Source organism: Apis laboriosa, unplaced genomic scaffold (assembly GCF_014066325.1).
Source record: "Apis laboriosa isolate Shangri-la unplaced genomic scaffold, ASM1406632v1 scaffold43_cov150, whole genome shotgun sequence".
NCBI lineage: Eukaryota > Metazoa > Arthropoda > Insecta > Hymenoptera > Apidae > Apis > Apis laboriosa.
In genome coordinates, this window is record NW_025223292.1 from 1,330,843 (window position 1) to 1,357,187 (window position 26,345).

The following is a 26,345-nucleotide window of genomic DNA, read 5'->3' on the forward strand; positions in this document are numbered from 1 at the left end:
AGCAGTTGATTTCGCTCCCAGGTAAATTTATTCGATAAAGAAAAGTTATGAATTTCCACGCAAGAAGATCGTTATGCTTCATTTGCTATATCGATAAGGACTATAATCCCCGAATAAATTTACCTGGCTCTAGAATCTCTCAGTGCCAGTTTTATTTGCATGCTAAAAAAATGAGAGAAATATCTATTTTGCAGTGTTATAGAAATGAAATTCATTTCACCCGAAACTTTGCACGTTTGTCACTGAAATTTTCATGGCACGCATACCTGTTGATGGTCATACAAAAATATTAATTTTATCGTATCAAAATGGCGAAAAATATCGAAAGAAAAATAACTTGATATTCGTCTATCGAAAATGAAAATCTTTGATGTATATTATACATCAAACGCGATATCGTATTTTCACGAGTTTGTATAGAATATAGAATATTTTTATTAAAATTGCGTTGAAACGTTACTAATACTATTTTATTCTTTCTCGTTTATATTTATTATATTATTATATATTTTTTATGTTGAAATTAAAATAAAAAATTGCATTCTACCAAAATATAAAATTTTTATATAATCGTAAAGAATTTATTAAAGAAAAAAATTAAAGAAAATAAATCATATATGTTTTATTAAAACTCGAAATAAAAAAAATTTGAATTCGATTTTCCTATCTTTCTTTATAACAAAATTTTTACGTTCAATGCATTCTGTAATAATAATTCTGTTCTTCAAATTCCTTATCTCGTGAATGCAGCACAATCGATTACGTAATTAATCCCGGAAGAAAGAACTTTGCTTTGACTTGAATTAAATTTTTCGAAAATAACTTTCTATCTCAAGGAAGTCGATTGTGAACTTTTTACAATATCTAAATATTAAATAGTTGCTAGCAAAAATAACGAAAGAAATAGACATAACCTATTATTAACCTATTTTTAAAGTTAAAATAAAATAGTTCGAAAAATATCTTCGAAAAATAAACTTTGTCAAAAATCGTGATATTTTCTTATTATACGTTAATATCCCATAGAATATTTATACGTTACAATTCATATGTTAAAATTATAGTAATAATGTAATCGTAATCAAGACTTACCGCATATGCAGAAGAATAAAGTACTGGCAAGAAAGATCCACCCCATAACGTCATCAACAAGTTGTTTCTGCGAAACTCATGTTACGCTGAATATCGTCTTTTCTGTCTGTTGATTGAGCTCGACGATGTTCTTTTAATCATTTGAATGATGATTTCTAAAGAAAAAAGATATTTCATTTAGATTAAAAATCCTAATCGAACGTTCAAAATGACAGAATAATGGCGTCCATCAAAGACGAGAAGATAAAACAAACGGAAATTTCATTATGGATATATTTTTAGAAAAAATACCTTTGATCGTATGATTCGTTAGAACTGTATTCCTGATTAATTTGAGTGCACAAATTCCACAAAGATATTTAATCACTACGAACTAATTTAAATGGAAATACTATTTGAAAGGATTCGATTCCGCGGCAATCCAGTTCAATTACGCAACTTCTTACTCTATGGCTTCCCGCCTAAATCGAGTATCGAAGTTTACCTAGTTGAAAAGCGCACTCTGTCGATGAAAAAAATAAACAGAGATTATAATTTCATTGGAAACGCCCAATAATAAATATAAAATATTATTTTTTTAAACAATAAAATTCATCAGATTGTATATATTTTCATGATTTTTATTAATTATTATTTAAAATTTTTGTTTTAAAATTTAAATTATAAAATGTATTATACGAGATTTATATATCGACTGATCGATCACAACGCCACTTCAAATGCGTGGTTAAATAAGTCTTTAAAACCTGTTGATGATCCTGTGATTGTTTGTAACAATGGTGAAATGTGAGTGCAAAATTTAATATAATTTCCGCGTTTATATGATGTTTTAGAAAGTGAATTTAATTGAATTATAATAAATATTCGCAATGTGACATTCATAATAAAGTGAAGAACAATGGAGCAAGTGTTTTCTGTTGCTGACAAACTGTCAAAAGTGATCAGAAATATGCAAAAATGTTTACAATGCACAATTTGGTAAGATATAATTAATGTACAAAGATTTATAAAATATATATAATAAAATATAAATTTAAAACATGACTCTCATCAATTTATATTGAAATATAATTTATCTTGAAAAGTTATGAGTATAGGTTAAGTTTGAATGATCATATTTATTTTATTCATTTTCAAATGAAATACATATATTTATTTACTTTATTAATTTTATAAATCATATTTCTTATTTTTATTTATATCATACATATTTTTCTATTAATTATATAAATTAAAAACTTTAACTTAAACATTATAAGAATTTTGAATTAATTTATTACTTTTAAATTTACTTCAATTTCTAATTATTATTGATCTTTTATCATGTGTATAGCAATACATATATAGTATACTTTTGTTATATCACCAATGAAAAGTTATAATTAATAAATAAATAAAATCAATATAAATGATCAATAAATGAAATAAAATGATTATGCATTTTGTTCGTATTTCTCTTATAATGTTATAGATCGTATTATATGTTCGAATATGAATACCAATGTCAAATCTTTTATTTTTATATTAAAATGAAATATCATATAAAATTTAGTTTCTCATCAGAAAGATAAAATAATATATGTCACTCATTAAATTATAACCAATTTATAATTGTGTTATAATATACAGGATATTTTAGTAGAGATATGCTGTAATGGTTAGAGATAGATAAAAATTATATAAAATAAAATTAAATAATATTAAATGATATATAAACTGGATAGATTTCAATCTTTTTTTTTTTATTTAATGAAATCCTGTAATTTTTTAATTTTTTAATTTTTGCATTTGATTGATTTTATTTTTTAATGTCTAATAATAAAAATAATTTACACTTTAAATATAAAAATTCAAAAGTTATTACAAACTTTGTTAAATTATCTAGAACGTATCTGTATATTTTCTTTAAGATTCTTGCATTTCTGTTATATATTATTTCAAATTATATATTATAATATATATAAATAAATCCAGTTAATATCAATCAGTATAAGATTTATTTTGTTATTGATAATTATTTAGCGTTTAATATTTAACAAATAATATTTGAAATCTGTTTATGTAATAATATGTAATGTATAATCTGTTTATTCTTTTTTTTTTTTTTATGTATTTTAGTCTACAAACAATATCAGATCCGGTAAAAACATTTTGCGGACATCGATTCTGTCGTGTATGTATTCAAACAGTGATACAAAATAAAAATGCGCTCTGTCCACTGTGTAATTGTGCCATACAGCGTCGCAATATTTCAAAAGATGAGAACATGGCGCTATATATCAAACAATTACAGAATATAATTGAAGCAATTCAGTTAGATTCAGGCATCGATAGTAAGTAAAATTACGCTTTATTAATAAAATAAGCATTTGATAAATGTTATCAGATATCTTCTATAAAGTATTAGATTTCTATTAGTATATTAGATTTCATGTTATCATGAACATTTTATAGAAAATTTTATATGTGTGTTTTTAAATATATGAAAAAAAAAATGTAATTAAATTAAAAATATTTATCTTGACAAATACTATAGATATAAATTGATGATTGTGAAATTAAAAATAAGTATATTTTCATATTTTCATTTTCATATGAATGATTCATTCCTATGATTCATTCCGATCATTGTACATATGAAATAACATTTATACAAGAATATTGCATCCAATATTTGTATAATTGTATATTTTAAAAATTTTTTTATGCAAAATTCTTATATCATAAATACAAATGAAATTCGTAGCAGAGATATTAATATAATTTTTTAAATATATTTTTTTTCATTGTAAAAAATTCTTGTACATTAAAAAAGGTATCAGTTTTTTTCCATAAAACTTTTTCTGCGTATATAATATACATAATATAAAATGCAGCGTTTGACTTGAAATTCACATATTTCTGTATCTTTATATTTTTTGCTGATTTGTATTATATATAAATGACTCACTACATCATCATGCCATTATGAATACCATTATGAATTTGTCTATTTATAGAATTTACATATTAATTCTTAAAAATATTTTATAGTTGAAAATGATTTCATCGCATTAAAAATAATTACATTAAAAATACAAAATAATCTCGTGTTTTCATTTCTTTTATAATATAAATTATGGATTATAGAAAATCAAATATAATATTTTCTCCGATTGTTGAAAATTGTTCGATGAAATTAAAATCGGTGTAGGTTTCGAAAAACTTGGAAGCAGGAAGAAATATCGGGGAGAGGCAATAAATATCTCAGCATGAAGCAATATGTTTAAAAGGAACTAACGTATATTCGCGATAAACTTTTTCTCTACATCTTAAGAAAAACATGATTTTTAAAGTACATGTACCGGTACATGCTGCCACAACATCATGCTCACTCGGGGTCAACTATCCGTTTCTAGCGTAGATACCAAAGATTTTAAAAATTTAAATCCCAATGTTCTTCGGCATCGTATCTCTTCTCCGTGCTATTCAAAACTTCAATGTTTTACGAGCATTTTATGTTTACGTTCTTGCATACGATTGAACGAAATTTACGAACGAGTTTCATTGCTTTGACATTTTATCTAAATTTTATTTTATTTTTTTTTCTTCTTTTTTTTTTTTTTTTTTTTTTTTGTATTTAACTTTTACATCATTCAATCTTCGACTCAATCAAGATGATTTATTAATTAAATCAGGAATAATTAGAGTTTTTAAAAATTCAAAGATCATATATCTTTGAATGTGAACATATATTCTTTTTTCCTCTATTTTTTATAATATAAAAAAAAAAATCATGTTCGAAATTGCGTGAATTCTTCTACAGAAAAGACGTAACTATTTAAAAATTATTCGACCAAGTTCAATTAGATAGTACGCGCGTTTACATGTAAATTAACATCTTTTTTCACTGGTAAATTGGAATGGTCTTCCGTTTCGCGAGACACGGGTCAATTTTCAAATGTTCTTTGCTGTGGCACACTCTCAAGTCTGACTTTTCCCAGATGCATTCTCGTGCTTACATTCTCCGCTACATAGACGCACAAATACACGTGCTTGAGTTTCCGTAAAGCCAAACAAACCCCCTTGAAACTAACTATGGACTTTGCTGGTTGGAAAGAGATTCCAAGAGACATATACATATACAGCTATGTTTTAAATATACAAAGCTGGTAAATTAATTCTTGAAATTTTCTCTAATTTCGCAGATAAATTTTCAGAGGAAAATACTTTGATGAAAATTTAAAACACTCTATTTGACGCTTTATTATAAATTTCGTTCCTGTCTCAGGATTATAATTAAAATTCAGCGGTTTCTTTCTAAAATTCTTTGATTGAAATTTAATAAAAATTCGTTAAAAAAAAATTTCATCTCTGTGTTAAAAATTAGCACCGTCGTGATAAAAGACATAAAGATATGAAACATCCACTTTAATAAAAATTCAAAACATCCCACTCTTTACTTTGCATAAATTTTTATCGTCGCATAATTTTATACGTTTCAATTTTTATTAAAAAAAAAAAAAAAAAAAAAGATATCTTACTTGAACTTGAAATTCACAGCACTACTTCGCATTCTAATAAAACTTTTATTACAATCTTTTGCTTCACAACCATTGAACGACATCGATCCTCTCTCCGTTTCGAGATATCAATATAAATATACTTTAAATTCAACCTATCTTTTTTTTCAGTAGTGACTCATTTATCAGTATTAAACACGTGCGAGACCTCATCGAACAACACAGAGTTCTGTTCCAAATCCAACACCGAGGATGTGACAAAACCAAGCTGCTCTTACACGAACGAGACTCGTCAAAAGATACAACCAGCCGGCAACAATAATGGAAAAGGCAGAAGCAAAAAGGGGCGAAGAAAGTCCACGCAGAAGAAGAAAATCATGGTTAAGGAAAGCAACAGCATGACGAGATACTTGTCGAAATGCGGCCTCTCCGGCATAGAACCGTTGGAGGCGTCGAACGAGAATTACTCGGGCGAGAAATCGTTAAAGGATAAAGTGTGCAGCTGGCTGGATACTTTGCCGGGGAACGAGAATTTGGTCGATTTTGACGTAGTCACAAAAGTGGAGCACGTGGATTCCGATCTGGACGATACACTGACCATGTCGGTTTCCGATGCCCAGAGCAACAGGATAAGAGACACGAACGTGGATGCCGAGCTCGTCCTCGAACCATCGATGTGCAATAAAAGTGATACCAATCGATCGACGTGCAAAGAGATTCCGGAGAGTTTCTCGAACAAGAACGAGAGCAACGAGAATGATAAAAAGTCTAGAATAAACGTGGGAAATTACTCGTCGAAGACGGGCTTCCAGCCAGACGATACCAAGTCTAAAACTGTTAAATCGAGCGAGGATGACAAGGGGAAGAGCGAGGAAAAATTCATCGAGGTCCAGAGAACGTCTCCTTGCGACATGTTGTCCGCTATGCAGAGGAACTGGTCCTCGGTGGCCAAGTTCGGCAAGGAGATGCGCGCAAAGAGGAAGAGATTGAAGTCTTTGGACGTGAGTATCGAGAACAGAGGGAAACGTCGATCGATGGACGAGGCGGGCGAGGTGGACGAAGAGAAGGTCGGATCGTTCGGTCGGACAGGAGGGGCGAGCGACAGGCGAGGAGGGAGTAAGTGCGAAAAATCGAATGAGGATGGAAATGTTGACGGGGCTATCGTGGATGAGGAATTCCTCGAATGCGAGAAAAGTTTGGGAACTCGTCGCGATGAGAGAGAGGACAGAGAAAGATCGATATCGGCGGAAGTTCAGCCGTCCGGCGAATCGTCCTTCGTCACGTTGGAGAAGGATGGCAAGATACGCATCCGGAATTTGAACAGCTGTCAGATGAAAGCGATCATCGGTGTCTCGGATGAGAATCGTCGAATTGAGGAGGACAACAGAGAGGAGGAGGGAGAAGAGGAAACGGAGAGACAGATGGAGGTGTTCAACACGCCTATTCACGATCGTTCAAAGATATTTTCCCAAATGACACCGGAAGGATCACACGATGACCAAGATCGAGCGAATCTGGTTGACGAATCGGTTAACGAGCGAAGCTTACCGACAAAAGGCCGAATGGACGAGGAACATCGTTCCACGCCGTCGAAATATCAAATCTCCACGCCTAGCCGTAAGAGGTTGTCGTTGAGAAGACAGAGCGAGGATTCGAAATCGAATAACACCTCGAACTCGGACGTTGGCTCGCGATTGAACGCCGTCAGGCGAGACTTGAATCGTCAGATTGACAAAGAAGAAGGAAATGTTGATGTAGGTAAGGGGAACGTGGACGGAATAATCGGAACAGGGAAACGTAAAACCACGGGTGATGAACGAGAGAGAAATTTAACATCGAATGATTACGCGGGCAGAAGGGTGGGGGATAAGAAGCGTAATGCGTCCCTGGTCACGTTTAAGAAGCTGGGGAAATTTTACAAACGAGGCAACGAGGGGAGGATAAAGAAACGCGTCCCGTTCTTTTATTTGAGCGCAACCGGGAAGGAAACGAGTTATTATCCCGGTTTGCACACGCATAAATCGTGTAATTTCGTTGCCATGTGTAACGTGAAGCTTGAAGAAGGGATTGACAAGAGTGGAACAAGTATAGTATCGATAACAGATAATAGCAGCAACGTTAAAAATGTCGAAGCCGCGAAGGAACCGATAAAATCGAAGGTGAAAGTGGAGCATCAAATTGTATCCGAAAACCAGGAAGATGTGGCTGCCGGACGAATTTCGTGCGAGGAAATTATGCCTCGTCCAATCGGCAACGCGAATAAATCTTACGACGTGGACGTGCTCTTGATATCCTCGGACGATGAACCATCGATCACGCCTCCAATTCCTAAAACCGATTCGTCGTGCAAGGACACAGTGAAAATATCATCGCCGTCGTCGAAAGATCGTTCCCTGCCACGATTCCTCTCTTCGTCCCCTCCGATAGACACTCTTCAAACCCAAAAACTGAACGATCCCGAGCCCGAACCAGCGAGGAGCAAAGGAAAGAAACCGCACTCTTTCGCGTGTATTTCGCCGCAATGCAATTCCTGTTGCGCGCCGATCGCGAAATGTTCGAGCGGGAATCAGAGGGCACTTTTCCACGAGGGGACGAAAAAAAATTCGGAGAACGAGGGCGAGAATGATGATTCGAATCACAGTCTGTCGTCCCAGACCACGTGTATCAGAACTACGACGCCCGAGGTGAAAAATTTATCGAGGAAAAGTAATTTGAACGAGAAGAAACGATCGCCGAATCCGAGCAGCAGGGAAACCGAGGTTATTCAAACAGGGCAGAATTCGGATCAGGACGCGGCGAAAACTTGCAAGAAGGAGATACGAGAAAAGGTGTACAACAGGATCGTGTTGTTGGATAGTTCGGAATCCGAATCTATGGACTTCGTTCTCTTGGAGGACGGTAACGATCGTTCTGATGCTTCTCCGAAAACCGAAAAGAGAAAACGTACCGCCTCCTTCGATTCGGTCGACGAAACAGACTTGAACGCGATTGTGAGCAATTGGTGCAACGATGGAATTCTCGACGAGAGGTGTAAGAAGAAAGGGAAATTGGAACGAGTTCGCGATACTCTTGATTCGAGCACGTCTAGGGACAATTTTTCCACGAAATCTTTGGGTAATTATTTAGAAAGAGGGCTTCCTCCCTAATTTCTGACAATTTTTCGATATACCGTTGTCCTGTCCAAGATTTCGAACCGAATTCTTCTTCGAACGCGTATAATCGTTCCTCTTTTTTTCCAAATATAATCTTGAAAATTCGAGCGACGATTATATGCCTAGGGAAAAAGTCGATCTCCACGAATAAACATCGAAAAATCGTGGAAATCGGGGAGGAAGCCTCGTTTCTAAACAATTATCGATCTTCTTCTCTTCTTGGATCGCGATAAATCGGTGAACAAGCCGTCCACGCACCAACAAAAACAATGTTTTCAGACCTGGTGGTTGGCAAATTTGGAAAGGAGAAATCGAATTCCAATTGGACGAAGAACTTGGAGGACAGGATGGCGCCAGTTGTCGACGAGGATTCCCCTGATTTTTGCGCGGTAATAGACAAAGTGCAGAATGTACGGAAGGGAACGATGATATTTAAGGAGAACCAACAACGAGAGAACGCGAAGACCGCGGACAATTTGATGCATGATAACTTCGACGATATCATTGCGAATGTGAACACAGCAGATCTGATCACCGATTCTGATGATGGAAAGGGGAACAAATCTAGAAGGGAAGAATATACGGAGGGAAAGAATGATTGTGAGAGAAAATCTAAACACGTAAAATCGTATAGCGAAAAAATTCGATCATGGAACAAGGAAATTCCACATAAATATTCCAACGGTTCTGATAAAGAAAACAGGAACAAAATGGACGTGTCTGGGAGTGACAATGGTGATGATGAAGATCTAGTATGTGTAAATGTGAGTAATAAGAATTGGAGGAGGGATAGATTTCAGGAAGAAATGAGAGTCGAATCGTGTAGTAAAGAATCGAGAACATTGATAGAGAATCCAATGTCTTCGTCTGATAAGAAATTCCAAATGAATAACAGTGCGAATAGTTCGATAGTTAAAGATATGCACGATTATGATTCTTTGATGGCCATCACGCAAGATGATTTGATGATTAAACAATTCGAGGAAGATCTGTTTGGTAAACCTTCTAAGCATTCTAATGATACTTTAAATAAGGAACAGAGAACTCCAAAAAGTCTAAAGAAGAATAAAGAATATTCAAGACAGAATGAAAAGGTTAGTTTGCAAACATTTTTTGTTAATTTTATATTAGATGTAAAATATTTAATTTGTGATAGAACATTATTATTCTAGAGTTACTATGATGTAACATTAAAATTAAAAACATTTAAAAATTATTTGCATAAAAGATGTTAATAAAGAATTATGATTCAATAAATAAAATTTAAAAAGATTTTCTGCAAACGAGATAAAGTTTTCTCTGTAAATTGTAGAAAAAAACCTAAAAAATCGGTATGGAAACTATTCAAAGTTTTATGAGATCTTTCTTTGCGTTGTAACAATGTCTCTGTCTAGTGAACTTTTTCTGTGAATTTTCTTAAATAACTCTCTTAACCCTTCCTCGACTCGGTAACTTTGCTTTTAAATAATTCAAAATGTTTAGAAAAATTTTTCACTTAATATCATATCTGTTGTGTTTCCAACCGATAACTTATCATACGTCGTCACTATTCATTCCGCCAATTACGAGATAAATAAGATTCTGCATTCTCAAAAACTCATTCCGCTTTAGAATATCCAGGACGTTGAACACTCGGATGAAGAAGACGACATTGTTGAGAACACTCCTAAAGCAAAGAGGAAAAAGTAAGTAACGGGAGTCTCTCGTAACGTCTATTCTTCTTTAACTTCTTTAAGTTTTGAGAGGCACATTATTCATTTAATTAAGTTCATTAATCAAAATGTAAACACGCGTTTTTTATTTCTTACCAAATCTCGTCAAAAATTTAAACAAATTTTCTTTAATTACTGGAAGATTATTATATTATATATTATTATATATTATTGTCAATTCCAAATTTCCTTTAAAGAGATCTTTAATTAGAATATTAAACGATTTTAAATTCTCATAAATGTTCACTGAATAAATTTTTCTATAAAATATCATTTCACCCAATGAAACTCTTTTTCTTTATCACCTTCCTTCCTTCTTTATCATTTTCTAGATTAGAAGCAATAAATTCGCCGAGGGAGAGTTTGCCATCGATCTCGAAGACCATCGAAAAGTCAGCCTACGTCAGAACACCATCATCGATCATGACCATTGGAAGCAACCTGGCTAGCACTCCAGGCTCGACGACCAATATCCAACCACTCCATCAAAGCACCCCTAAAACGCAGCAATTCAAAAATATAATCGGTATCGCAAAGCGAATTTCTGTCATGAACGAACAGTCCAACAAACAGAACATTGTTCAGAGAATCGGTAGTCAGAAGAGTGCTTCTCAGAGAAGCAACGTTCAGAATATCGTTCAAAAAGGTATCGAGCAGAGGATCAATATCCAGAGAAGCGATCTTCAAAACACTATTCAAAGGAGCGATCAGAGGAACAGTGACCAAGAAAGTAACGTTCAAAACACTAGTCAAAGGAACAAGGATCAAAGAGGCATCGATCAGAGAAGCATTGTTCAAAACGAAATCGTTGAAAGGAACAATATTTCCTCTCAGAAGACAATTGTTCGGAATACGCAGAAACTCTGTTTCGTATGCAGCGGTCTGGTATCGTCCGAAACAGAGCAAGTGAAGATGTTGACGCAAAAAGTGAACGCGAAATACAGAACGCAATTTGATCACGAGGTGACACACGTGATAGTGAAAACGGACAAAGACAATAGCGCTAACAAGACACTGAAATATCTGCAGGGAGTAGCCCATAAAAAATGGATCGTGGGCTTCGATTGGGTGATCAATTCGTTGAAAGAGAATAGGTTGGTGAACGAGGAACCGTACGAGGTTGTAGACTCCAGAACTCTCGAGGCTGGCCCTCGAAGGTCACGGCTCAGGGAGGAGGATCTATTCACCGGATTCGTGTTTTTCTGCAATGGACCTTATGATAATGTTTCCGTAGAACAATATCAGGTAAGTGAATTCTTGGAAGATATTTTACAATGATCTTTTCATAGTGTGACAGATTTACAAGGATTTTAAATTGTTTTATTTAATCGTTAATTTTTTATTTGAATTGGAATTTTTTTAAAATTGAGATGATTGAAATAAAGAATTAAATTTTAATTAAATGTAATATGCTTGAGGAATTTTAATTTTAACTCGAGTTCAAACCTGTATTTCGTCACGTAGAATACACTTAAAAATAGAATGCTATTAATTTAATTCTAAAATTGAATATCTAGTGTAATAAAACTGTGACTAGTGTAGGTCTGTGACCCAATAACATCAATCAAAGATTAAAATTAAATATTCTAAAATTAGATAATCTAATTTAAATTTAATCCAAACATGTTTGCTTTTAATTCAATAATAGAATTAGATTATAAAATTCAATCATTTGGTATATCCTTCACATTCAATATTATAATATTAAAAAATATAAAAAAGATAAAACTTTTACTTCCAATTCGAAGCAAAACACCTTTGGATCAAATTTTATCTTACTACTTTTGAACAACTCGCGAAACTCTGATCTGATAAAAAACGCTTTTATTTATGTTGTCTCCGCCATCCAATCTTGCTATATTACTTCAACTTGAATACCAGCCAAGTTTTAGAGATATCTTCTCTTTTCAGGACATGTTACGCGCTACTGGTGCCATTGTGGTCCAGTCTCTATCCGCTCTAGCCGCTGAAAAAAGTCGGTTGAGGATCATCATGATCCAGGCCGATATGTATGAGTACGAAATTATAAGTAAGTTATTCTTTAAATTGCTCATAATTACAATTAAAAAAAATAAACAATAAACGAGGAATTATTTCAATGATTAAAAATATTATTTTCATATTAAATTGAAAGTTACTAAAAATTGTTAATTATTCTTTTTATTCTTGAATTAATTAACGCTCATAAATATTTGCCTATTATTAGATGAATAGGCTATTATCATCGAAGGACATTTTAAAACATTTTGATCATCTTATCTTTAAAAGTATTGGGAATGATCACGATTATTAACAGAGATTTTATGCTCTATGTTTATATTAGATATTAGATATCAATTTCTCTTAAATTTATTTCACGATTTATCCATTCAGAATTTTTTTTTAAATAAATAAATTACATCAAATCATATAGTAAGTTAAATCTTTCATTGAATATTTTATTATTATTTTTTGTTAAAAATTTTTCATTTTTATTTACCATTTTTATTTATATTTGAATAATTTTTGAAAAAGATTAGATCAAATAATATTATTCTTCATCATAAAACTTTTTCAACATTTCTCTAAATAGTATAGTATAATTTTATAATAATGATTTAAAATTTTTGTTTTTCTTTTTTTTCTTTCTTTCTTTCTCATAGAATGGTATAGAATGGTTCATGCCATATCAATCGTCCACGAATGGGTAGTCGAGTGTATCAGTCAATACAAACTGATATCATTCTATCCATATCTACAGGAATTATCGCGACAAGATGTACTCGCACTTGGTTATCCAGAATATCTTCTCGAAGAAGAGGTTGACGAGGACTCTGATAACTCATGTGATGTGTCAATGTGATATTCGAATCAGGTTCATTTAATTTTAATGTAATTTCACGCTGATTCTTATCTGCTTTCGTGTCCAATTTACATCAGTGCCAAATCTTTCTAATCAAAATGTACGTATAATTTAGTTTAGAATTTGTATTTTCTTTCTATTTAGAGACTCGTGTATTGAGAAAGTATCGGTAACAAATGGAGTATTTAATTTTAGAGAAAGATTATTTGTTACAGTGTGGTTAAAACGTGAACTGATTTGAATATAAAAATTTATTTACAGTTTTTTATGAAGTTGTGAATAACATAGACAGTATTGTTTCGCCAGTATCAATATTTTTATTATTTATTATCTATTGATAACGATAGTTATGAAGTAGTCTTTGTTGTAATTTTTGATTAGAAAGTAAGTACTGATATCTGATTTTATTTTAGAGCCACAAGATATGATAAAACAAATATTTAACAGATATTCATTAGTTTATTAAATTAATAATTATTTTCACATTTTCATCCATCAATAATTCCATCAATAGTATTTTTAATTATACAACAGCTTAGAGATTGTCCATATAATACTTATAAACTTATTAACTTATATAAATATACAAATAAAAATTCAGGTTTATACCAAAAAAGAACTTAAGAAAAAATACTATCTAATCTCTTAGATTTTTATTTTTTTATATAATATAAAACTTTTTTCATCATGTTAATTAATAATATCAATCTAAATTTCAATTAAGTTACATTCTAATATATATCCATAAAATCTCCATAATATCTTTCCATCTTCAGTCTTCAAATGATAATACGCAATAAGTTCACGCTTTATCCACAACGTAAAAACATTGAATGTACATAAATATAATTCTTCTTTCCACTTACACTCCCTCGCACAATACTTATCATCAGAAATGCTCGAGTCTAAAATTTTCTAATTATCACCAATCCCACAATATCCAGCAAGAACCAATGGATACATATATCTAAGACGAGATGGTGCTTAGAACGTGCAATATCATGATCATGGGTGGATTTCAGGGGCTGCGTATCGCGAGGGGCATTCAGGCCACTCACGTATTCACAAATACATCTGAACAATATTGATTTGCCCGGGACCACCTGTAGCCAACTCTCGTCCAATGTTCTGATACATACATGCATACACACACCATGTCAGTGGTTATGAATCTCGTCTAATTGCGAGTAGAAATAATCATTGTGTCGGTTGTGCTCTCTCTCTCTCTCTCTCTCTCTCTCTCTCTCTCTCTCTCTCTCTCTCTCTCTCTCTCTCTCTCTCTCTTTGTGCACTTTAAGTACCTTAATCGCATCTTTGTGAGAGTAGAAAGTTAATTGTTGCGACAGACATCGATTGTATTTTTTTACATTTGCGTTTCTTTCGAAAGAAATCTGTCTTTTTTTTTTATACTGTTATATACCTCTGTTGTATCACGTTTGGTGGACTAATAATAACTCGCGATGTAATTTTCTTCACGCGATGTATTCGATGACGTATCTTGCATCTTTAATTTTCGACGACTCTCCATCGTTTCATGCAAAAATTATCAAAGAGAAGAAATATTATTTGCGTAAGTTTAGTTTCGTTATATATCTCGCATCGCAATTTCCTTGCTGCGATGTATACGAGGAGATATCTTGCATCTTTAATTTTCGATCTGTCTATAAAACTTACTGTTTTGTTTCAAAAAAAATATTAAAAATATTTAAAAAAATATAATATTAGCATAACGTGAACTCATTTTCTCAGATAGATTTCTCGTTAGTTTCTTATTAGTTCGATGTTTTTGACGAGATGTTTTTTTCTTCCTGTTTAATTTTCAATATGAACTCGATGTGATTTGAACGAAAAAAAAAAAGAAAAATTTTTGTTGGTTTACAAAAATATTCTAAGTTTATTATCGTTAACATTTCGTCAGAACAAAGAGGATTATGAACAAATTTGTGCACGAGATATTTTGTATTTTAAAGAAAAAATGAAATATATCTTGTGTATGAACGACATTACGTCATGAGACACCAGATAGTCCATAATGCGAAAGGATTAAATAACGTTAAATGGCTAGAAATGAAATTTATTTGCATATAATGAGGAAAATAAACGTGTCATTTAGCAGTGCTGTGTGTGATGATAAATTCATGATCATTTGTATGAAATATGTGATACCAGAAGTTGTTCTGGTTTCAATTTGATTAAATTGTTGATTAAATTGTTATTAATTTGTACATTGTAATTCTCAATTAATTCTTAAATTTCTATTTTCTAGATTTAAGAGAGAGAAAAATATATATATAAAAACATTGAAATTTTGATAAAATATCGAATGAAGTATTTTTTTAATTTTGCTGCTTTAAAAAATTTTCGAATTTTTAAGAATAAAGAAATAATAATTGTACATGTATTTTTAAAATTTTTTTTTTTAATGTTTCATGGGGCATTTTAATATCATTATATTTTACATTTATAAATGGATTATATTATTTTTTAAAAATGTTAATTAACCTCTTTTAATTTTCATAAAAATTTTGTAAAAATCAAATACAAATACTAACGTTACATTTTACAATGTAAATATAATAACAGTAAAGTATAAGAATTTTTATGTTTTTATTTTTAAACCTTTACATCATTTATTTCTTAAGTTTATTCTAATTTTAAGAAACGATGTTCCTCGTGATATAAGTTATTACATTTTATATATCGTATTAGGTAGCATATTTCGTGTTCAGAAGAAAATATAAATTTCATTACAAGAAAACAGAATAAGAGTAAAAATTATTTTATAGCAAAGTATTTTTTTTTCTTTTTATATGTTACATTACATATTCTTAGATAATAATATACTATCTATTCTTCTCGAGTATCCTCATAAATTTTATTTCCTCAGAGCTTAAACGTAAACGAAGGAAAAATAGCTTTCTTGCCACGTGTTGCTTTCTTATGTTAAAAGCGCATTTAAAGAAGAATACGTTGCCATAGAAACAAATGTTCGTATAGCAAGATTAAATAAAATATATCTTTGTCGTGTGATATTGAATGATATATTTTATTTTTATTTCTATATTTTTTTTTCCATTGTTTAAGAATGAAAAATTGTCAAGAAACTTTATTCCCTCGAGCACGATATAATATAAAGATACTGGAATTTTAAAATGTATGCAAATTTCACGATTTCTTTATTTGCATATTCCAACTCTTATAACACAAATTACAGTGCTTAATAAGTAGAAATATACATAATATAAGGAATTATACAAGTTTAATCTTTCTAAAGTTTTCATAATATTTCTTCTGTAATTCATAAGATTAATCGAAGTTGCGATATTAACTTAAATCGTTAAAGTCATCGTCACTTGAGGATCATCAATTACAATAAAAAGATTCGAGATTACTTGAAGATTACATAGAGATCGTGAATCATATCGAGATTTCTTGAAACTCTCCATAAATTGGCATTATCGTTCAATTTGAAAATCACTTAAATGATCACTTAAATGATCACTTAAATTTTTGAATTTCTCATCTGAAGATTGAGAAATATTTTCAGAATAATATTCGAATTCCAATATCGAATATTTGGAATATTGGAATATTTATTTTTTTAAATAAAAACACAACAACTATAACTAAAACTACGTAAATATACCAATCGTGTTGCAAGTTTACTCCGTAAATTCATAACGTTATCCAATATTATCCTACAGCAATATTAAGGATCATTTTGAGGTTCGACCAATATTGCCATAATGTTGGTTGAAATGGTTCACGAATTATTCACCAAGGAGTCGGTTATTCCATCCACCAAGTACGATGGATGTTTGCGAATCACTCGCGATTGTGCATAGTATTGGACGTCCCTATTGTACACGGTGTTCCATGTACACGAATCACGAATCTATTTATATTCTAAGGAGTACAATCTTGATACAATGGCGAGTGTAAACAATTACGTCTTTTAAAATAAGTTACGAAGTTCTAGAAAGGAAATTCTATTCAACAGTCTTCGTTATTTAATAACTTGAGCAAGCTTAACAACTTGTGTAAGCTTTAATTTATTTAAGCTATTTTTTTTTATTTATTTATTTAATTTATACTCGATGGGATCTAATAAAATTGATAAACGTAAACTCGAAAACGAATAAATTTTTTCTTTTTGTTTTATATTTTATTTCAATAAATTTGAAGATTTCGTTTCTGGTCACGTTTCACTTTTAAAAAATTCATACTTGAAAAGTATTTTGGAAAAAAAATTTTTTGGGCAAGATATTAATATTTGAAAGATATGAGACAAGATTCGATTTTTAAGTAAAATTTGATTCATGAAATATGGATATGATGGATGATGTTATAATACAACAGTGAAAAGAATATTATATGGATTAATGATATTATTTTGAAATCAAGCATTTAGAAATATGATTCTAAATAAGATTCAAAACACATAAAAAAAAATCACATAATAGAAAGAGATCATACGCTGTGAGCTTTATCCGTGATAGAAGGTTGTAAAATATACGTAAGAAGTTCAAACTGTTACGAGATGCAATGTAATATTCCTTGAAACCACGTCGAATCGTGCAACTTTTGTCCGTCATTCCTTTCAACATCGTGATAACTCAAAAATTCAACATTCACTTCCACGTAGATATTTAGAATAATAATATTTTCCATTTACATCTCGAACAATAATTAAAAACCATCCAATTTAAATTTTCTTCCTTAAAAATTTAACTATAATAATATTTCCAGTTTCACTTAGTTTCATCTTCCATAACATTCATACACTACTGTATTTTTTTCAACTACTTTTATAAATCAAACTCTACGTCTACTTTTAATTTTTTCACGACAACTACTCAATTCATACAATTAAAAAATAAAAAACATACGTATATACTTTGAACATTTTTTCTTTTTTTCTAGATCACAACGAATTCATCACAAATGAATCGATGATAGTTAAGAAAAAAAAGAAATCTAACAAAACTTCGAAAAATATTTAATCTCTCCTTACATACAACAACGACGACAGATAAAATCCTAGGCAACGATCCTTCCTCTCTTTCTCTCTCTCTCTCTCAACGTTGATTGGACGGGCAAATCCGACAATCGTAATTCCCTTTTACACGCGGTGATCCAACTGTGATCGAGGCGTGGAACGACAACAGTCGAGTGATGTACATCAACGAACGAGTCGATCACGCCTGACGCGTGACGTACCAATTCCACTTGATCGACGCGTGTCACAACTCGGTCAATTAGGTCGGCGAAAATGGTCGCGTATTCAATTCGTTTGCGCGAACAATGAAACGATAATCAGGATTAACGACACCCCGAAATATCGGGATTATTCGAGGTCCAAGTTTTCAACAGGAGTTGAAGCAATCCTCGCCGTACGTGGTAACCGAAACGGGTATAAAATACGCTTGCGTGTGCGGATGGGGGAAACGGGAGCAATTAACGGTCCGAGTGCGAAATCGTGTAAGCGATTCTTGAATAAATAACCGAGCGAGACTTCCGTTTGCGATCCACTGGAATATCGCGTGGATCCTGGAAAAAGGGACGCGTTTAAAAGGGAAATAAACAATTTGTTTTTGTGTAATTGGGAAAAATTATTTTGACTGATGGAGGATTTGGTGGATTTGTCTTTGGATCTAAGATGGATCTCGTTTGAGAACTTGGAATTTGGAATTTTTAAAGATTTCGTTTGTGGTGATGATCGTTTTTCTGTAAATAAGGGTGAAGATATTTTTTATCAATTGGTAAAAGTTTTAGGGGGTTTGCCTTTGGATTCAAGGTATTGCGAGCGTTTGAGAATTTGAAAATATTTTTAATTAATAATTTTTGTAAATAAGAGTGAAGATATTTTTTAATAATTGGTAAGAGTTTTAGAATTTAAAATATTGAGAATTTAGAAACTTTCATTTAGGATTACTTTTCTGTAAATTTAGATAAACAAAGATAGATATATTTTTTATTTATTGAATATATGAAAATTAAAATTCTTTTTTTTAATTTCGATACAAAAAAGTAATAAAGATATTTTTTTTAATCATTCCAGGCATATTATAATTCACAGTTTACACATATTAGTTTCATGATTCTATTTCGTATAAATACGTATATCATCCGCCAACTCAATACTCGCCATCATCAATCTTCATCACTTAAACCGCTAGTCCATCCACTCCATGTTTCCCACAAATACAAATTCGACAACTCCATCGATTTAAAATGACTAGCCATCTTCACCATGAGATGAGAATAAACAGATTAATCAATATCACGAATAAAACAAAGCTGAAGAAGAGTTATAAATTTACTAGACGTGACTACGCATGATAAAATCCTGTTTGAAACCGGTACAATGGGAAATTAAGATCAATTAAGCATGTCGAAGTGTTCATCTTTCCACTTTGTTGCCATAAAACAAATTAAATAATCATCACTTTAAATTATACGTAATCGTAATCAATTTTCTGTATAATCAATCTTTGTACAATCATAGAGATCTCTTAGAGGAATATATCAAAAAATGAAATTTCAGAGAATTTTAAAAGTAAAAAAAACATTTCAAAATTTTTCAAATACCTTCAAATCATCGATGAATCAATCTCACGATAAATCTAAACACGTTTATCGAATCACAACATCCTAAAATAAATAAATATCAAGTTGCCATCGTCCACGATTCAACCGGAAGAGGATGAAGCGCAATCACAATGTATAATTGGTCCGTTTCGATCTAAGATAAGTGCAATTTCAATCATCTACACGCTTTGAGAAATTCTCCCGATCCATGAAATCCTATTGTAAATTATTATCGAACGAAATTGAAGAGTTAGCAACATTATTTCTCCGCTATGGCGACGGATTTTCTTTTTAGAGAGAAAGAATATAGAGGAGGAACGCTCCAAAGCATTTTCTTTTCTATGTTTCGTTTTCTACGCATAGCAATTTCGAGGAAAGGTTGGTATAATTAGAGGAATGGCTGTCATGATTTTCAAAATGAAGTAATTAATCGAATAATGAGGATGAAGAGATTGTTTTGGATGGATGTTTCTGATGAATTGTTAAACGATAGGTAGGAGATTGTTGTGGAAATTTATCAGTTAATAATTATTATGTTAAAATTTGTCAATTTCGATGGAAATTAGAAAGATTATGAATAAATTATGAATAATTATGAATAAAAATGTAAATAAGTAGATTGAAATAACAGAGGGTAATTAATGACATTTATTACGAATTGTTATATTAGGATAATTTATTGTTGCTTCAATTATAAATGAAAATAATATTATTTCATGTAATAACGATAATTCAATGTTTATCGATATTATTACGTAGATATTCCCTTCGTATAATGCACTCGATAAGTCATCAATTTCAAATAAATTAATTAATTAATTTTGCGCATAAATTTTTTAATTTAAAAAGAAAAAGGAAAAATAATCCAATAATCTCACAGATATATATTTCATTTAAAAAACAAGGAGTACATTTTTTTTCGTTTCTTTTAAAAATCTTTATACAACTAATCGTGTATCCATCGTAAAAAAAAAAAAGAAAAAGATTATCACGAAAAATTATTTCCAATATCCAATAAATTCCAATTTATTCCTTTGTTCTAAATAATTTAGCTTAGTAATTTCTGGAATCAAAGCAAGGGTTCGGATTTCGAGATAGTTGCACAGGGAGGATTGCACTAATTGGAAGAGTGTTTATTTTCACAGGGATATCGAACAGAATTGATCGTTTACCAGCGATATCTAATACCTCGAAAGTTGCACCGAAAATAACGCGGTAATCGAAGTTAAACAGGATTAAAAATAATGGTGATTACTAGTCATTACTAATGATTAGGTTATGAAACCTTTCGATACGCTATTCGCCATCTTTCTTCTTCCTATGAAATTTGAAGTGATGCTGCGCATTGATAAATAATAAAAATTATGATTATTGATAAAAAAAAAGACGAGGAGGAGGAGGATCTAAATTTTTTTCCGGAAATTAGATAATTAATACAAACGAGCTTTCGAGAAAAAGAAAAATCCGAGTAATAGTTGAATTTCGTTTTCCCAAAAAAAAAAAAAAAAAAAAAAAAAGAAATCTCGTCATTTCCATTTTTTTTTTTTCTTTCTTTTTTTTTCATTTCAAATCCAAATTATTCTACACTCGAACGATTATCGAACGAGCTGATTCTCGACGTAACGTGTCGTGGTTAAAAGGATCGATTTTAAACACCGTGTATTGTGCGTTGCCGCTTTTATTACCGCGTTTCAATTAATTCCCAGCGATACATTTGGAGGGAGAAGGGAGAGGGGAAGAGGAAGGGGAAGAGGGAGGAGAGATTCTACGCGCGCGAAAAATTGGAAACAATGTACAGAAAACACGTACACTTCCTCATTCGTGTACCGAAAAAAAATGTCATTTTCAGGGAAGAATAACCGGGACAAATGTGTGGAACTGTTGCGGAATTATTGCGCATTGCCACTTGTTTTGCGTGAGAAAATGATTTTTCTTTATTTCTTTTTTTTTTTTTTGAAGCTCGATATTTTCTATTTAAAAGTGATAAAGTGTTTTATCGTTTCCGTGGAATTTTTTCTTTTGAATTATTCGTCATTTTTCGATTTTCGATTTTGAATTAGAATGATGTTAAGATTAATATAATTAATTTACAATTAATATTTATAATTTATAACAGGAACAGGGTAATTTATATTATGAATAATTCAATCAATTTTTGAAGTTATTGAAAATATTGACAATTCAAATCAGACAAAAATGTCTGATCTTATTAATTATCATGTTGTATCTTACGTTTAAAAAAATATATTTTAAATAAATTATCTAGTTGCATATTGCTTTTGAGATAAAAAAGACAATATTATGTTTCATTGGATTTTTTTTTTTTAGTCAACGTAGGGAAAATTTTATTATTTTAAGATTGAAGCGTTAAAGAAAATTGGAATTGGAATTTGCTGCGTTCAAAAAAATTTTCCCTTTTTTGTTAACAAATAAAGTTATAACAAACAAAAATATTCAATGTGCATAATATGATGTATTAAATTTACAATAAAATATTAAATTATTCGTTATTATTATATACGATCGGCAAAAAACAGCCTTCAAATAAATTTAATTCTTTAATTTCAATCAAATTCCACTCCGAATACAAAACCTGTCAATAAACCAATAATTGAAGCCCATCGACACAAAAAAAAAAGTCCCAATAAACGAATCACAATCTGTAAAACCTTTCAATAAATCAATTATAATTCGACAAATTAAAAGAAAAAAAAAAGGAAAAAGAAATACGTTCGACGAAACATCAACAAATTCAGGAAACCTGTCAAATAGTCGAATCATTTTTGATAAATTAGAAATACAAATCTATCGAATCTTCGTAAAGTTTAATAAGAAATTTAATGGAGGCCGTTTCAATTATATTATTGCAATCATCTTCTCGATAATTTCGTGAAAAATATAAATAAATCGTATAAACAGAAAATATCTTTTCTGTGAAGTTAACCCTAGAGTAAATCTTATTTATCTTATTGAAAAGCGGAAATTTAAAGGAGAAAATTTAATCCAGATCATCTTAGAGTATTACGAAGCAAGGATTTAAAATTTTGAATTTCATTTCAGGAGAACACTATTTAAGTTTATTCAAATCTTCCAATTCCTCATATCTTTAATTCATTCTTTTTAAGATTAGAAAGATAAAATTTAAAAAAAAAAATTATCGAAGATATTAATTATGAAACAGATTGAAAAATATCAAAGTGCCAATCATCATCCTAAGTAATTGAAAGAAGAAAAAAAAAAAGCGTGACAACATCATCGTCGTTTGCTTTCCTTTAATTAGAAATAACGAAGAAAGCGATGAAAGCCGCGGATAATAAACCGGAAGCTCACGTTCGGAAGCTGGGGGAACATTTTACGGTAAGAGGAGCTTAACTCATTACGGACTGAGCGGTTAAATTAAGCATAAAAGTCACGTAAACCCTGCCTTATTGAGAAACGTAAATAATAACGTGCATTGTTCTGCCAATTATGCAAGCTCGCTAAACAAAAATACAAGAAATATTTCAATATGATACAAAAAAAAAAATAGTTATCGAATTTTTAAATTTTTAAATTTTACGTAATCCCCTTACATTTATTTACATTTTCTTTACAAACCGATAATTTTTCTTTCTAGAATAGAATAAATACAATCAGCATTATATTTCGATATTTCAAGAAATTTATATAATCTCCACGTTTTTCCACGTTTCTCTTCTCTTCTTTTTTTGTATTTCTTGTATTAAAGAAAAAATAATAATGAAAAGTTATAACATACAATTCAACAAATATATTAAACGAACAAAAATTACACAAAATTTATTGATAAGTGTTGAAAAGATTGGTTCACTGTCCACTTTTGTTTTCACAAAGGATATCATTCTCCGTGAATCGTTGAAAGGAGAAATAAATTTCAAAGGAAACGATCTCGTCTCTGAAGAATTATAAAAATAATCGAAGATCTTTAAGAACGAGGTAATCTCGTTAAAGTTATTGCAGGGCAGATTTAATTTTTAGAAATATTATTCCTATCGAGGAATAAATCAATGCTCATTAGACAAGTCTTCTTGTAAACTACTATCAAAAATTTGAGAAATCATTTTTTTCTATGTAACAATGTCAATTCAGTAATTTAAATAATATGGTTTGGAAAATAATAGAGATAAAATATATTTGTCAAAATGACAACACAAAAACTTTAAGATTTTTTGATCTGTGAAATCGAGGGATCTCGAATGGAAATTTCAAAAAATTAGAAATGCATATAATAAATTTGAAATCTTAATTTTTAAATCGACAATTAGAGAATTTACCCGATCTTGTAGCAATCTGTAAAAACGAAACAATACACCTCGATGCAGCATCGAACGAACACATTTACCGAATCATCGTGATGTGGCACGCGCATACTTTCGTTTAATTGATGGAAAAAGGAAAAGAAAAGAGAGAGGGGGGGGGGGAAGAGATTAAAACAAAAAATAGAAAAAAAAGGAGGGGAAGAAGAGAGAAACGCAGTGAAACGAGTCGCTCGTCGAGTCGAACAATGCGTAATAAACGTAAAACGCGAGCCTCGAGCGAATCGTTTCGAGCGAGTTTCGTTATTACGAACTCATTCCCCTCGGCCTCTGGCCATTTTTCTTCTTTTTAGAATCCAGGCTGAATCGAAAGTTGTTTTACGACCTCCCTTGTTCGACGCCCGAATCCTCAGGCTTGATCCGCGCCATTTTAAAGATTGATGTCTCATGGAAATGGTGGCGAGCAGGATTTTTGCACCTGTGCCCACTGATCGATCATCTGGATCTCCCTTTCCTTTGCATACGACAACAATCGAACATACACTTGAGGGGCAAAGCTCTCACTTTGTGAAAGTGCTCTCGAAAATTTTATTTTTTTATGTATTCGCATTCCTTCTTTTTATGTCTTTCCTCTCACTAAGAATTAAATTTCTGAAACGACAGAACAACCTCAGCCATTGATCAAGTATCGACAGTAAGCCTGTCCGGAAAGGATTTCATTTCTATATAAAAATAATTATAAGTACAATCCTCTCGATTAGAATTAATAAGAATTTAGAATTTTTAAATTCTATGATTCAGGATAACCCGAGTTTAAAAGAATCAGAATATAAATATAAAAATTCGGAAATTACCGATAGTTCAGATTCCTGAAGGGGAAGAAATTGACGAAAGGAAAACGAAGCCTTGCATTTTTTCCATCCCAGACCTCTTACATTTTCGTCGCAGCACGAAGAAACATTTAACCCGAGTTTGTCTGTTTGAACGGGCGACGAGACACGACGAGTCTCGAGAACGAGAACGCTTGACACGGATACGGGAAATGAGATGGAAATATAATTTGTACCTTCTTCTTCGAGATTCTGTTTATTAAAAAACCGGAGGAAATCCGTTCGACGTCGTTTTCAATTATCTATGGTCGCGAATCGCCGATTAATCTTCGATAAATAATCACCTTGGCGGGCCAAGCGAGTCTATTCTGCTCGTTATTTCATATGGAAATTTCGTCGAAATTCTTCTTCCACGAACGTATTCTTTCGTGAAACCTTTCTGATGTTGCGTTTGGCCGAGTTATTGGCAGAATTGTGCCACTTGGGATTATTGGATTTGATTTTTTAGACGTTATATTTATGTTTATGTATATTTATGTAATAATAGACTTATGCTCTACTTGGATAACAATGGAAGAGGGAGAAAGTGCAGATCTGTTTGATTTATTATTGATATAAAGAAAATGTAAATGTCTTTTCTCTAATTATTCAATTTCACGTGATTAATTATTAATCATTCCACAAAGAGGTTTAAGGTGTTGATATATAATACACGTGTACGCATAAATTTTCAAATTCTGCTACTACTTGTAGGAATTATAGGTTGCATTACCACTTGCATTATTAAACTTTCAGTCCGACTACTTGTATGACTAAAGTTGTGCTATTCGCTTCATTAAATTGTTAGAATGTTATTGCTCATGATGGAATGTATATATGACAAAAGTTGGGTTTCTGATATAAATTATTCAATTTCTAAATGAATTAAAAATTTTTAAATTCGCCACGAGCTCTGTTTCTCGTTAATTAACCTGCATTCCCTTAATTGATACCAAGGAAAGCGTTCAAATGGTTACAAAAATAGGCAACAACGATTGCACCGCTCACACAGAGTTCTCCATTTTTTTTACCATTCTATCCTTTCAACCGTTCCATTCCTCGCTGCATCCCTGTGTTATCTTTTCTCATTCGCTCAACCATCCATCACATTTTCATCAGGCGTGTTTAAATATCTTCTTCTCTAAAATAAATACTATAAGATTACCTAGAATGCTTAAAATACTAGAAAACAATCCCTTCTAAAAATAATTATTATCGATGATATCCCCCTTGAATGAAAAATAAAAATCGAATATTGTACACAAATATTCAAAATGTCTAAAAGCATCGAAACACGTTCCAAACATTTTT

At 31.3% G+C, this 26,345-nt stretch overlaps 1 protein-coding gene across 6 annotated transcripts in view; it reads left to right on the top strand.

Annotated features, from left to right (window-relative positions):
- Window positions 1-1,891: 1,891 nt before the first annotated feature.
- The window catches only part of LOC122716276, a 49,661-nt gene continuing 25,207 nt past the window's right edge, over window positions 1,892-26,345 (top strand). For 2 of the 6 annotated variants that reach the window (XR_006346984.1, XR_006346985.1), the window contains exons 1-8: window positions 1,892-2,070; window positions 3,211-3,425; window positions 5,766-8,708; window positions 9,026-9,840; window positions 10,358-10,431; window positions 10,791-11,703; window positions 12,370-12,487; window positions 13,101-13,400. Coding sequence is in view for 1 of the 6 variants with exons in the window: in XM_043939192.1 (XP_043795127.1) it covers window positions 1,991-2,070; window positions 3,211-3,425; window positions 5,766-8,708; window positions 9,026-9,840; window positions 10,358-10,431; window positions 10,791-11,703; window positions 12,370-12,487; window positions 13,101-13,300 (5,358 nt within the window). In the remaining 5 variants the exon portion in view is untranslated. Of the gene's footprint in view, window positions 2,071-3,210; window positions 3,426-5,765; window positions 8,709-9,025; window positions 9,841-10,357; window positions 10,432-10,790; window positions 11,704-12,369; window positions 12,488-13,100; window positions 13,784-14,322; window positions 15,597-26,345 lie in introns of those variants that run through there. The other 4 variants (XR_006346986.1, XR_006346987.1, XM_043939192.1 and 1 more) reach the window with 4 other exon arrangements.